This window comes from Hydra vulgaris, chromosome 08 (assembly GCF_038396675.1).
Source record: "Hydra vulgaris chromosome 08, alternate assembly HydraT2T_AEP".
NCBI lineage: Eukaryota > Metazoa > Cnidaria > Hydrozoa > Anthoathecata > Hydridae > Hydra > Hydra vulgaris.
Window position 1 is genome coordinate 9,851,299 of NC_088927.1, and position 15,950 is coordinate 9,867,248.

Sequence of the window (15,950 nt, forward strand, 5' to 3'; positions counted from 1 at the left end):
TAATAATATACTGAGTCTATTACCTAATTAATACAGTAATAAACTTGCACTTTCCATCAAAAAGGTAAATGATATAAGGCAGGTTTTGCCATACATCCCTCTACACTCCGCTCTCCACACTCCACTCTCTATACTCCACTCTACACCACCCATTTCTCCATAACTCATATTTAAGAGAACTTATAGTGGGTCAGAGGAAACAAGCACTTGAAATGATTTAAGATAATTATGAAAGTGACTAATCCTCATATTTTTCATTCTAGATTTTCTTTATTAAAAATAGTTTGAATCATAATTTTTTTTCATAACACAACTACAATTAAAAATTGTTTTAATAATTTAAAGATAAGTCAAGATGGATGAGTACTTTTGAGTCCCTAATTAAAAGGGGGGGGGGGAGGCGTTTAATAATTTTCTGTAAGTTTTCCCAATTCCCCAAAATTTTTTGAAAATTTTGTTTTGTAATTTTTACTAAAAATCAGTCAAAATTGCCTTAAAAATTAGAAAATAATTATTTTAGTCACTGATAAAAACAAATTTTTCTGTGGAAACAGACAGAGATTCAAGATTGAAATTGTTAAATCTTGAGAAATATTTAATGAGGCACAAACATTAAATACGATTTATTAAAAGATTTGTTTGCATCTTATACTTAATACAATAGGAATGTAGTTTGAACAGTAACTTGAATTCGCAGAAAAAATTTTTTTTTTAAAATCTATATTCACAAAATCAAAAATTTGTTATTGGCAGCAGTGGCCCACTCTTTAATTTGAAAACAAATTTAAAGTTTTAAAATTATAATTGGGAACAACTTTACAACCCAACTTTAAAATTTGTTGTAATTGTAATGTAATAACCTTGATAATGTAATGTAACTATATTTCAACGGCAAGCGATCCATTGAAAATCAAAAATTTTAATTTTTATCAAGCTGGGTATTATTTAAACTACAAAGTTAAACTTTCAGGTTTTACAGATTTTTCATGATTTATAGTTTGTCTTAAACAAGGTTGTAAACTTCTAACAAGCAATCACTAATTAAGTTGGGAGCTAACAGAAAATAACAGAGACCAAAAAAGCAATAGAAGACCTAACAACTGTCAATTGTATGTTTCAGGAAAACATGAAGATAAAATATAATTTTTAAGCACTGATGTTCACAGAAAAAAATTAGATGAGTATAAGTTTTTTAAACATAATTGAGATACAGTAAAAGGATTTGACTAAGCTGAATGACAAGTCACATGAGAACAAGTTTTGGTTGATGGAACAAGTAGTGATAGCTTGCTTGACTATCTTAATATTTGCAATCTTACAACATTGTGACAGAGATTTAAGATTAGCTTAGGGTAGGTCCAATAACATTTGCAATCCATTTTTGGACTTTGTCTAAAGTAGATAGGGCTTCATTAGAAAAACCAGCCCAAATATGACAACAATATTTTATACGGCGGCAAATTAAAGATTTTTAAAGGTAGAGAATGAATTAAGAATAAGATTATGGCAACCATGATAAAGTTAGGCAACCTTTGCTAACTTTAGTTTGGACATTATATCTAGTTTCTATGAGTAATTAGTAGTAAATAATAATATGAGAAGACATATAGTAGACTCAGTAAGAGTGTTCCTATTTATAAATATAGGAGTATCAACAGTATTGCATTAATTATTAGCAATAATTATTAGCATAACTTTTTTTGGAGTTCAAGTTTACCAACTACGACAATTCCCATAGTGTCAAAAAAGAGATATCAGAAGAGATATTCAAAATAGGCTACCTATTCTAAGTTCTTAAAAAGTGGTGTCTTTTTTTAAGTCTGGAGTATATAGTTTCATCATCAGATAGAGCCACTTATAAGGTAAGATAATCAGGAAGATCATTAATATATAGACAAGGAATAACACAAGACCCAGAATAAATTCTAGTTGTACCCGAAAATTTACTGAAAATGAAGGAAAATGAAGTTGTCTCTCAAAGACAAATTTAATGCTGTGATTAAAAAGAAATGATTTAATGACAGACTTTATCAAAAGCCTTTGATTTATCGAAAGCCCTGGTCTCACTACTTTCATTTAGCGCATAAAAAAAACCTTTTTGTTATAATGGATAGCTGTAGAATGAGAGGACAGAAATATGTATGGATTTTCAGATAGTAAATTATAAAACTCAAAATGAGATATTAAAAGTTAAATTATTAAACATCTAAAAACTTTATTGATAATAGTAAAAATATTGATTAGGTGATAGTTAGAGGTCAATCTACAAATTTTTCAAAATGCTGTTTGCAAGCACATAGCAAAATAAGAGTTGAGCATTTGTTAAATAGTTTAGAAAGAAATAGAGTTTTACACTTTAGTTAGACTGTGATAGCAATATCATCTATACCATAAGCTTTTGAATAGTTTAAATTTAAATGTCTCACAAAAAGAGCGTAAGGTGAGATTCAATGGATAAAAAGTTATGTTTAAGACCATTATTTTTAAAGTATAAATTAAGACAATTTAGTGATAATGTTTTTTCTTTACAAATATGTTTAGGTACTTTTATGTTTTTAGTCCCTAATATGTTGTATAGTCACTACTAAGGAGGAAAAAGCAATGAAACATGAGTAGAGTCAAGAAACTACAGATGCAAAAGCATTCTGTTTTATTGTAGGAGAAAAACAACAACTTCAAAGTAACATCTTAACTGTTATGTAAACAAAACACAGTAGTAAAAAATCCTACTCTTAAAACATATGCATTTATGGCTTTATAATTTGATTAGGGTTTTATAATAAAGTTTTCCTTATTCTAGCTAAATTGCTTTCACCATGACAAAATAGCTTCACCTTTTTTGTGTTTGTTTTTGGTTTTGTTTGTTTTTAGTATGTGGAAAGATCATGTTAAAAATATATCAAAAATATTATAGAATTATTTTAAAACATGAATTATTACTTTGTATGACTGGTAAATTGATAAATGTATATTTAAGAACTTAATACTTTGTTATTTGGAAATATTTTATATCGATAAGTTTTATGCAATTTTTTTTTAAGATGGCTTCCTGCTTGCATTCAATTGCTTCATGAAATGGAAGATCATTGGACACATTTAATTGTAAAAAGTACTCAGCTTATTCAAGAGTTTTTTTCTGCAGTCTCTACTGTTATGTCAATGAATCTTCGAAGCATGGTTATGAACTCATTAAAAGACTTGGCTCTTTTTTTATTTTCATATATGGTTAATTTTTTTTTAAGTCTTATTTATTTATAGCCCTTAATGACCAACCTAGTATATACATATATATATGTATATATATATATATATATATATATATATATATATATATATATATATATATATATATATATATATATATATATGTATATATATATATGTATATATGTATATATATATATATACGTATATATATATATATGTATATATATATATATATATATATATATATATATATATATATATATATATATATATATATATATATATATATATATATACGTATATATATATACATATATATGTATATACACATTAAGTTTATCATTAAGTGCTAAATTGCATGTCAACAACACAAAAACTCATTTAATTTCTCCTTAGAAGGTTCTATGGGTTTGCCAATATTTAGAAACCCAACCCTAACTCAAACTCCTCGATGTGACTTTACAAAATGACCTTAAAATGACCATTGTGCATCTATACATACAAATAACTATCCACATTGTGCATCTATACATACAAATAACTATCCACATTGTGCATCTATACATACAAATAACTATCCACATTGTGCATCTATACATACAAATAACTATCCACATTGTGCATCTATACATAAATATGTATATACTAAACTACACAAAATTAAAATAATTTTAGTTATAAATGTATTGTACATTACATATCCAGTACATTATGAATGTAATGTATTACCATTAAATAATACAAAATGTTTATAAAGCTTCTATTAAATATCAAAAAAGATTCAATTATATATCAAAAAATATGAAACTATGGTTTTAATAATTATCAGGTCAACAATCTTAATAACTATGTGCAATGCTCTATAACTTTTACGTAAGTTTTTTTTTAAATTTTAGTAAATTACTAAAAAAGCATTTCATCTTCAAACTTTTTTATTAAGGACAATCAGCTTTTATTTTAATTTTTATTATAATAATTATTTTGTTTTCTTCAAACAGTTTTATGTAAAGAAATAAGCGCGGGGACAAAATAAATAAGTGGAGGGACAAAAGAAATAAATGCAAGGACAAAAGAAACAAGTGCAGAGACAGAAGAAATAAACGCAGAGACAAAATAAATAATTGCAGGGACAAAAAAAAAAAGTGCAGGGACAAAAGAAATAAATGCAGGAACAAAAGTGCAGGGACAAAAGAAATAAGTGCAGGGACAAAAACACATTTACCAGTCATATTAATCATTTCTACCGAAGATTAACAATAGTCATAAAAAAATATCATTTTTTTCTTATCATTTTATCCAAAATATATTCTGTTTATGTTTGTTTTTTATTGCTTTGTATTTGATAATTTATTGTTGAAGGGTAATTTTAGAAAGGAAATCATTTTAACAATCAAGCAGAGTTTCATCAGTTTTTTAATCCTCAGGTAATTATAGTTAATGTAAAAGTAAATAACAGTCAAAGTAAATTTGTTGTACTAATAGGTTTAATGGTAACAAGTTGTTTAATTCTTATATTTTAGATATTCTTGGTTGATGTTGCATTGATTAATTCGCAAATTATTTTCCAACCCTCTTTAAACGATTTCCAGGATCTACTTATAAGAGTATTTCAGAAAGTAACATGTGCCTCAGAAAGTATTTCAAGAGTAATATTTGTTTTATATACTTTTTCAAATTTTTTGCAAAGTTAAAGTCAAACTTTTTTTAGTTTTTTATAACAAACACCTTTTTTTTAAAAATTAAAAATTTAGTTGTTTCATAGTTGAAATATTTACTCACAAACTAATATAATGAATTTTTTTGATTTAGGTGGAAACCATTCTTTTTCCTAATTTAAATGACAAGGAATTATTTTTAAATAAAATTGATTTTAATCAGAGCTCTGTACAGCATTACATAAAGATGGTACTTGATGTCTTAGAATTGAACACGAAAGGTCCATATAAGTAAGCTTTTTTATTACAAAAATTTTATTTACAATGTTTAGAGTTTCAGATTAGATTTTAGTATGAGAGACCCACAATGACAACTTTTTAGGTTACTTGATGCAATATTATATTATTTAATGTTTTTTTAATTAATCAACTTTTGAATTATTGTTTATCAAAATTATGTTTATCACTGCTGTGGTATTGTATTTTCAATACTTATACAAGCAAGTATAATAGTTTCATAGTAGAATGAGATGCTTTGTGGTGCTATGGTTAACTGTTTTTGTAACTAATTATATCATTTTTTTCCTGAAAATTTTTTTTTTTTCGAAAAACAAAGTTAAATCATTAATACATGGGCTAAAGCAAATCTTTCTTAGTATTCATTAAAATCATTTAAATGAAAAAATAAAAAAAATGAAGATAAGGAAAATCAAAAATTACTTTAAAAAAAAAGAGGAATCAAAAAAGAGCAACAAACAATATAAAAACAAGATCAAATAATATAAATAGATAAAATGACTGAGGAGAAAAAAGTACAGGAAAAAAACAAAAACTACCATAAACTAAATAAACTGTATTTTTATACGTTGTTTATTTTATGTAATTTTGTGCGCTGTTTGCATTGCTTGTTTGTTGTTTTTTTATTGTTGTTTTTTGTTGTTGTATTCTTGTGTATTGTTCATCGGGCATTGTAGTGAATAGTTCATATTGTTATCCGTTTTAGTGCATTGTTTGCATTGGTATATATTTTTTATTTAGTTTAACATTGCCAACTTTGTATAGTTAGCTATTGTGTTTATAAAAACAAGTGACATTGTTTTTAATACTATTATTATTGTTGTTATTATTACGATTATTGTTGTTATTGTTTTTGTTGTTTTATTTTTATTATAGTTTTTATGTTTATTACTATAAATACTATTTTTATTATTATTATGATTACTACTTTATAATTATTATTAATTATATATATAAAGATCTGTATTTATGGTGTTTACTTAAGATTAGTAAAATTACTGTTTGTAAATATCCATGAAAATATTTTTCAGAATATATGATTGATTAAAATCTTAAAAATCTCACTACAATTTTCCCATTTATATTAAATATTATTAATTTTTTATAAATCAATTTTTAAAATAAGACATGTAACTTGTTATTCAAGTATGATAGTAGATGTCAAAAACATAAAAAAAAAAAAAAAATTCAAATTAAATTTTTTTTAAATGTCATGAAAGTAATTTAAAAATTGGAAGTCTTGCACATTCATGAAGAAAATCTATAATTCATGAAGCAAGACTTTTAGAAAATCCATAATGGTACTACAAACGAGTCTCAAAAGCTACAAGAATTTCTATATCTACTGCTGGAATAAAACATATTTATTTTAAAATAAATATATGTTTTATTCCAACAGTAGATATAAAACAATATAAAAAGACTTTATCCATCAAGCAAGCTTTAGGATCAAAAAAAAATTTTTTTCTGATCCTAAAGCTTGAAGCCTAAAGAAAGAAACCTAGGCTTGTCTAACAGAGACAATGTCTTGTCTAACAGAGAAAGAACTAAAAAGTAAAATGTTTCTGATTTTTTTGGAAAGTAGTGTGAACAAACACTACAATTACAAGTCTTTCAGAGCAATCAAATAACCAAATCGTTCTGAATAATAAAATTTCACTGCCAAAACACAAGTGCAAAAACTTTACACCCAAGTTTTGACAAAAATTAATGGCTTCATTTTGGTGAACAACAAGACTTAAATAAAATGTGACTTTAAACAACTTCCTGGTGACAAAATGTTATTCTTCAATTGTTCCTGGCAGTGTAAAAAACAAGTTAAAATACAAACTTGTGAACAAACTTGACAACTTGTAGTTGTGAAAAAAAGAGTAGAGCTTTTTTGACGTCATCAACTTTGACATCAGAAATTTATATTCAAGGGTGCCTTCAACCACTCATTCAATTGCAGGCTAGATCTTCTTTGTTTTAGCCTGATTTAGCCTAGTGCCACTACGCTTAAAAAACTGTGTATAAATTCAAAAAGGTCAAGTTTGTACCATAAATTCCACAAAATTGCCCACAATTCAGGCCCTTTGAAAATTATTTGGGTATAGGCAAAGGATGTTTGCATAAAACAGGCAAGACTAATAATTCAGTAATAGAATTGCTGAAGGCATGGTCAACCATAAGCAAGAAAATGATAGTAACAGTTGGGCAGAAATTAACGGGCAACATCACCAGTAATGTACAATTATCTTTTAGAATTAAAAAAAAGTTTTGAAATTGTAAATATTTTTATACTCTTTAATTTCATAACTTTAAAGAAATTTGTAAAAAACATTTTAAATATTTTTAAAAGGATTTTCCTTTCCCCTTTTTTTTTTGATTTCATGCTCTAAAATGAAAAAAGTTATTATAAAGTTATTGTTCTGTTTTTTTAAGAACATTGAGCACTCTATTTTGTAGAATACATTTGAAATTATGTGTGTGTGTGTGTGCGTGTGTGTGTACACAATACATATATCTAAAATATATATATATATATATATATATATATATATATATATATATATATATATATATATATATATATATAAATAAATATATATATTAGATTTTTAGATACATATGACTGCTATAAAGATTTGTTTAATGGAGTTGCTGAAGCGGGAGTGACAAAATTTCTTTCCAGTTCTCATGTGATAGCAGATTTTTCAAAGGTAAACATTTACAGCCTGTTAGCATGCTTGTTTATTGGGCTAAATTTCTATAATCATCCTGAGAGTTTAATATTTATAATGTGGTATATGATAATACTTTTATTTTTTTAAAGTTTTTATTCTAACTGAAGTAAATGATTTAAAAAAACTCTTTATAATTTTTATTTATTTATTATATTATTTTTAATGTTTATTTTTATTATATCTTATTAAATGTAGAAAATTCAAGTTTATCGAAAGCTGTACTATGAAATTTCCTGTTTAAATTATACTGTTCCTTTGAACCTCTTCTGTATCAATTGTATTAGATTACATAATGAACTTGCAAATCTGTGTATCAAACATTCAGATCAATTTATAAGTTTTATTGTTTCTCAAAACAAAGAAAAAAATAAAGAGTAAGTTTTTTCTTTTGTTTTTGTCTTAGAATGTATACAATATTTTGTTTTTAATTAGAATGTATACAATATTTAGTGTTCTTACATGAAATGTATAATTACATGTAATGTATGTTTTTATAATGTATATATGTATATATATATGCATATATATATATATATGCATATATATATATATACATATATATATATATATATATATATATATATATATATATATATATATATATATATATATATATATATATATGTGTGTATATATATATATATATATATATATATATATATATATATATATATATATATATATATATATATATATATATATATATATATATATACATATATATATATATCAGGTAATAATGAAAAATAAATTATTTTTCATTAAAATAATTTTTTTTTTAAACTACAGCAATCATAGTTTGACCAAATAAAAGATCTAACAAAATATAATAAAACTGCATTCTTATTTCAAAATGACCAATTTTTCACTTATGATAAATTGACCAATGGCCACATTTATATATATATATATATATATATATATATATATATATATATATATATATATATATATATATATATATATATATATATATATATTGAGAACTCTATTTGTAAAATACACTAACATAATTTACATATATATATACACTAACATAATTTATATATATATATATAAATTATGTTAGTGTATTTTACAAATAGAGTGCTCAATGTTCTTAAAAAACAGAGCAGTATATATGTATATATATATATATATATATATATATATATATATATATATATATATATATATATATATATATATATATATATATAAATAAGTAAAAAACACTTATCTAACTTTTGTCTTCAACTTTAAGTTTCATCATTGCTGGATCATCAGGAAGAGTATATATATATGTGTGTGTGTGTATATATATATATATATATATATATATATATATATATACAGTTTTGTGAAAAAGTTTAGAACTACTAAATAAATTTTATTAATTTTAAATAAAATTAATTTTTATTCTAAAGATAATAAAATAGTCTTTTTGTTTCAAACATATTAAATAGAACATGAGAAAGAAGAAGATATTTTTTTTTTGAAATTTAATCAATAAAACCTATAAAAATAAGGATTAAATAGTATGTGTTAAGTTTTTTAAATATTTTATTTTGTGAAAAAAGAACCACAAAGAATTTTTGTGCTAAGTGTGGCGAAAAAGTCTTCAATTTATTTTTACCTTTTTTGTTTAAATATTCTATTAATGACTTAAGTCAATATCAAAAAAGCAATAAAAGTAATAAAAAAAAAGTGTTAAATTTCAAACAAAAAAAAATTCTTTCCTTTTGAAAAAATGGGTAGAAAAGCTATTACCTATGAAGATCGTGTAAAAGTGGTGCATTTTTACCAGGAAGGTAAAACCCCTTGTGAAATTGAAAAAATAATAAAGCGATCACATAGTTCGGCGCTAACAATCATCAAAAGATTTAAAGGGATGAAATCTTACGTTGATCGCCATTGTACTGGAAGACTGTGTTTGACGACACCCGATGATTTAATCAGTTTGCAAAGTTGGGAAAGAAATATTGAACCATGCCGTCGCTTGAATTAAGAAGGAAATGGAAGCTTTCAAATGGACGTCAAGCATCAGCATCACTTGTGTGTAAAAAGCTAACAGCTAATAATATGTTATGGAAAAAAGCTATTCTAAAACCGCAACTTACCAAACAGCATATAAAAAAGCGAAAATAATTTTGCCAAAGCATTAAAGAATGGTCTAAAGAAAAGTGGAGGACAGAAATGTTCATTGATGAGATGAATATTGAGGTTGATAACCAAAAAAACTGAATGATGACTCACAGGCAGCCTTCAGAAAAATATAATCTCCATTGTATCATTCAAAGAACAAAACATTGTAGCGGGTTAGTTGGAATATGGTGCTACATGACATATTATGATCTTGGTATGTTTAAATTATTTGGTGGTTGAATCAACTCTATTTTTTATATCAATATTTAAATAACAACTTGTTACCATTTGGTTTAATTGATGCACTTGAGCAAAGCGTTCTGTTCATTTTTTAGCAAGTCAATGCACCATGTCACAGGGATAAAATTGTCTCTGAATGGTTCAAAAGCCATAATATTGAGCGTCTAACTTTTGAATTAAGAATTTTGATCTTAGTTATAACAATGCCATCATTTTGTGCTGTGGAAAAAACTGTAAAGATATTAAATTTTTTTGATTTCCTAAAGACAATAAAAGGCAAGCTAATTCATGTATTATTTATAATTATTTAAATTATTTATAACTTCTTTTTTCATAAAAAGTTTATAAAATTATTATTGTAGTATTTTAAAATATATTCTTTTATTGTTTAATTTTTCAATGTAAACAGTGGGTCATCAACTGACATAGGAAAGATTTAGACAAAAAAGATTTTGTATTTTTAAACAAAAACTTTTATTTGTGCAGTAATCATTTTGAAAATACAATGTATTATTCTACAAATAATGGTGGAAAACGTTTGTTACAATCAGCAATTCCTACTATTTTTAACATCCCAAATCCTCCTCCACTTCTTGGTTGCAAAAGAAAACCACCAGTCGAACGTCATTCAGTTCCAACAAAAATGCAAGTTGTTTGTTTACCTGTTAATTCAGATAGTAATTTAAATCTTCAAAGGTTACTTTACTATCGCAAATCCTCCTCCACTTTTTGGTTGCAAAAGAAAACCACCAGTCGAACATCATTCAGTTCCAACGAAAATGCAAGTTGTTTGTTTACCTGTTAATTCAAATAGTAATTTATATCTTTAAAGGTTACTTACACTATTTACATTGCGAGTCAAAAATTCTAGACTACGTAAACAAGTTCAACATTTGAAATCCAAACAAAAAACCCCAAAAAACTGTCTATAAAATAGTATATAAGATAGGATGTATAGGAGATAATTATTTCCTGGATAAATTTAAAATATATTTTAAATTTATCCAAGAAATACTAATCTCCTATACAAGTTAAATTATAATATTTATTAATATGCAAATTTCTTTGTAACTTTCCTTACTTAAGATAAACAGCAAAAATGTAAATAAAGAGTTTTTAAATAACAAAAATAAATTAATAAAATAATTTATTAAACATATTGAACAATCTTAGCTGGAGAATAACTGACGTCAATAAAAAATTAGAAAAACAATTTTTTTTCAATTTTTAAATGAATGAATTTGCTTGGTAATGACAACATGCTTTTTCACATTAAAAAAATCAATCTTAATTCTTAGTTCATTTCCTTGTCATGCGTACTAATTGCGTTTTTTACTAGTCTAGCGCGACACTTTAAGTCTGAGACTGATTTAATTTTTTTTTTTTGACCATGATCTTAAGAACCTTTGGGAATTTTAAACCAATTGGAAATACCGCATTAAATGTGGTGCCATCAGGCTGGCTAACACCTTTTTATCTGTGAAGGTCAAACTTGCCACTCAAGTTATTAGTTATCAGGTTGCTTCTGCATTATATTGCTGCTCTAATACAAATTTACTTTCTTTAAGTGTATTACTCACAGCAAGATTTGTTGAATGCATGAATACTTTATTCAATATATTGAATTCATATAAATTATATTCAGATATACCAGCTCGTTGTGCTTTAACTTTAAACACACCTGGGGCAGCTTTGAATTATCTCTGGCAAATGGAAATAACCAGAGATTACATTTTTTTTAAATAAAGCATTGATTTACTTTTAAATTTTATTAAGTTTAGGTATCTAATAGTAAAAACATTTTTTTTTTATACAATCTAATCTTATAATCATTCTAGAAAGTTGATCAAACAAAAGTTATACAAAGTTCTTTAAGCTGTTAATAGAAGCAGCTTAAAACAAAAAAAAAGCTAACAAATCTAACTAAGCTTTAAACTTAAAAAAACCCAATTATACCAGTAATAGTTATGGATAAAGTTCAAGTTTCTATTAGTAACAATAGATAAAACAAGGGTTATGTAAAGATATTAAAGGATTTACTGATCTTATTAAAATCTTACACCTCAAAAATACAAATTTTTGTGTTTGTGCATTGTTTAGTATGGTATTGTATTATAGAACATTTAAAATAACTAACAATGTAATAAAGAATATATATATATATATATATATATATATATATATATATATATATATATATATATATATATATATATATATATATATATATATATGTATATATAAAATAAACCTCAAATAATTTTTAAAAGAATCTTTACAAGCAACAAAATCAAAACTTTCAAAAAAAAAGAAACGTGTAAAAAATCAAAATAATTAAAAGTTAAGATAACTCAACATAGATTAAAGCATTTTTTGTTTTGGCTTGGCTTTTGAGGATCTAATTTTGTAAGCTTCTTGTTTTTCAATTCCTAATGATGTTTCAAGTCTTGCCTTGCGTAAAAGACAAGGTTTTTTTTACTTCTTCTATTTCTGGGGTGTCAGTGAGAATCTTAGATTTCCCACTTTTTCTGCCTTTATTAGTTTTTTTACAAGGTAGAGCTTTTGGATATGGTCTTACTGATTCAAGTGTTATTGTGTGCTGTGATTGTAAGGGATTGCTTGTAATTTTTTGCTCATCATCCTTATAATCAATCATACAATCTTGTTTTTGAATAACTATGCCTTCAGGTGTAATAGGAATTTGATGTGAATTCAAAAGTAGCTATACTAAATGTTTCTATCAGAGGGCGATTAGTTACTTCAGCACTTTGAAAGTTGTCATTGCAGAAAACAAGTAGTGAAAAAAAAAATATTCCAAATGTGGAAAAACCTGCAACAATATTCTTGACAATATAAGTTGTAGTATATGCTGGTGTTGCTATGCCAACTAAATCATGTATTGTTGTGCTATGAGTGCAGTGAGAAGGAAATGTTAAAACTACCATTACATTTTCACAACAATAATTAATGACATCTAATATACAATGGCTTTCATGATTATCCATTAGTGGTAAAACAGGATCCTTATTTGAACATCTGAGCAGTTTTTTTATATGTTCTAGAACCTTTAAAAACAATGGCCCTGTCATCCAGCCACTTGTTGGACTGTTTGCATAACCAATACAACCAGGTGGTCCTCCTTTTATTATGGTGTCATGAAACTGTGCTCTTGGAAAAATGAAGACAGGTAGAATGAATTTCCTATGGCATTTCCTATACCACACATAGTAATTAGTTGTCCACGTTCAGCAAACACATACTGTCCTACTTGTTTTGTTCCACGTGATGCTATAACATGGGGTGTTTGTACTACTGTCATAATGCTGGTTTTGTTGATATTATAAATTCTATCAGGAGTGAAATTATATATTTTTTTAAACTTTTTCATAGTTATCAAAAAACTAAATTACATTGTGCTGATTGAAACTTGTTGAATGAGAAAAACTTGTAATTTCAGGTTTTCTAAGTGAAAGTTCTTGGTGATGTTTCATGAAACCCTTCAACCACTCTATACCAGTTTGTTTATTTTCCATCCATTTACTTGGACATTTGCAAGTAAATGGTTGTTTCATAGCATAATGAAATGATAATTCTTTTGCTTGCTTATATGTTAAGCCATAATTCATTTTAGAGCTTTTTATTAGGTAGTCTTTTAACATTATTTCCTCATCTTTGTTAAATACTTGTGCAACAATATATTGAACTGTCAAACCAAGCTTGGTGTTTGATAAATTTTTATACTTCTTTATTCTGTAATATAAAGTGTTATGTTTTATATTATAAGTTTTAGCAGCTTCACTTGGCCTCATTAATCCATTTACAACTTGGAGAATAGCATTATTAATATCTTCCTCTATGACTTCTTTCACTCTCTTTTTTTTATAATTTTGAACCATTTTTAATATTAGACAATCAAAATTCAGGCCGTAATAATCAATCAATACAGTGTAAGACGTTTAAACGATTCAAAGGTGCCCCATTCGTTTTATTCAAAACTGCCCCAACAGCATTTTAAATAACAAACAATGATTTTTTCAAACAAAATTATCTCAATTATTGATATTTTCTGCTTAACTGTAAATGTTATGAATTATTCTTATAAATTACATTAAACATCTCACAAGTAAGAAGCGTGGTCAGGAAAATCTTACAACTTTACATCGAAATGTTTACGATTTATCCTCAAAAAAAATCAATCAAAATTTTGTTTAGTTTAAGCAAAATGCCAGGAAAAACAGATGACAGCTGCGAGGGTAAATATTATCTTCACAAAATATCTTGTTTTTTTAAGCTTAAATACAAAATTGCTTCAAAAATGAATTTTTTTCAAAGATGCCCCTGTTCAAAGCTGCCCCCTCTCCCCTATACACTCATGTATATATATACTCATATATATATATATATATATATATATATATATATATATATATATATATATATATATATATATATATATATATATATATATATATATATATGTATATATATATATATATATATATATATATATATATATATATATATATATATATATATATATATACTCATATATACATACACTCATTTTATTATGAATACCCTCCTTAACTTTGAGCATTTTAAGTGGAAGCTTTTTAATGGAGAAGAAATCAAGATTAGTTGAATTTTTCCACTTTTGTGATAAATCAAGTTGCTTGTAAACATGTTCTGATCAGTAAAGTCTTATCAGAATTTAAATGTTCTGAAATCCTTGTTGTCTAGTGTTTGTTGTTTCAATAAGGATTTCAGAACATTTAAATTCTAACAAGGCCTTCATATTTACAAGCATCTTGCTTTATCACAAAAATACTAAAATTCAACAAATCTTGATTCTTTCTCTATTATTGACAGAGCTCCCTCTAAATATGAACTTAAATTTAAGAAGGGTATCCATATTGAAATGGGAAAACCTTTACTTCATACACAATTAAAATCATACTCCATTATTACTTTTAGAGTAAAATTCATACACAGTTAAAATCATACACCATTACTAAAACAAGATAATTTATCAATTATCTTATCATTTATTCATATTCCTAATTTTTTTTTTTTTTATTACTTCACACTTTTTATATAATCTTTTGTAAAGTTTTTTGGTAATTGTTTATTTTATAAAAATGTTATTAAAATATAAAAAATTTAACAAAAATTTTCAAAACTAATCAAATTTTTATGGAGCCAAAAAGAATGTTTATATACAGTGCATATATATATATATATATATATATATATATATATATATATATATATATATATATATATATATATATATATATATATATATATATATATATATATATGCACACACACAGTCGCAAGCAGTGAGTTGTACACAGCAGTAAGTTTCTATGGTTTTATTTCTTTTTACCTGAATTTAAATAAGTTTGTATTATTATTTGAAATATATTGTAGTATTTTCTCCTTTTAGTTATGGATTAGTTATGAAATGAAAAATTCAGAATATGTAACCATTGATTTACAAGACGAAATGATATTAAGTAACCAAAATTACTGCTGTGTACAATTTACTGCTCGCGACTATATATATATATATATATATATATATATATATATATATATATATATATATATATATATATATATATATATATATATATATATATATATATATATGTGTACATTATAAACAGAAACGTTTTTAATTTAATTTAAAACAATC

General features: G+C 25.0%; 1 protein-coding gene across 2 annotated transcripts in view; it reads left to right on the forward strand.

Moving 5' to 3' along the window:
- The window catches only part of LOC100203362 (dynein axonemal heavy chain 3), a 135,703-nt gene that overhangs the window by 34,887 nt on the left and 84,866 nt on the right, over nt 1–15,950 (forward strand). For both annotated transcript variants that reach the window (XM_065803056.1, XM_065803057.1), the window contains 6 exons: nt 3,042–3,225; nt 4,578–4,631; nt 4,728–4,853; nt 5,017–5,153; nt 7,756–7,861; nt 8,081–8,259. In XM_065803056.1, the coding sequence (XP_065659128.1) occupies nt 3,042–3,225; nt 4,578–4,631; nt 4,728–4,853; nt 5,017–5,153; nt 7,756–7,861; nt 8,081–8,259 (786 nt within the window). The remainder of the gene's footprint in view (nt 1–3,041; nt 3,226–4,577; nt 4,632–4,727; nt 4,854–5,016; nt 5,154–7,755; nt 7,862–8,080; nt 8,260–15,950) is intronic.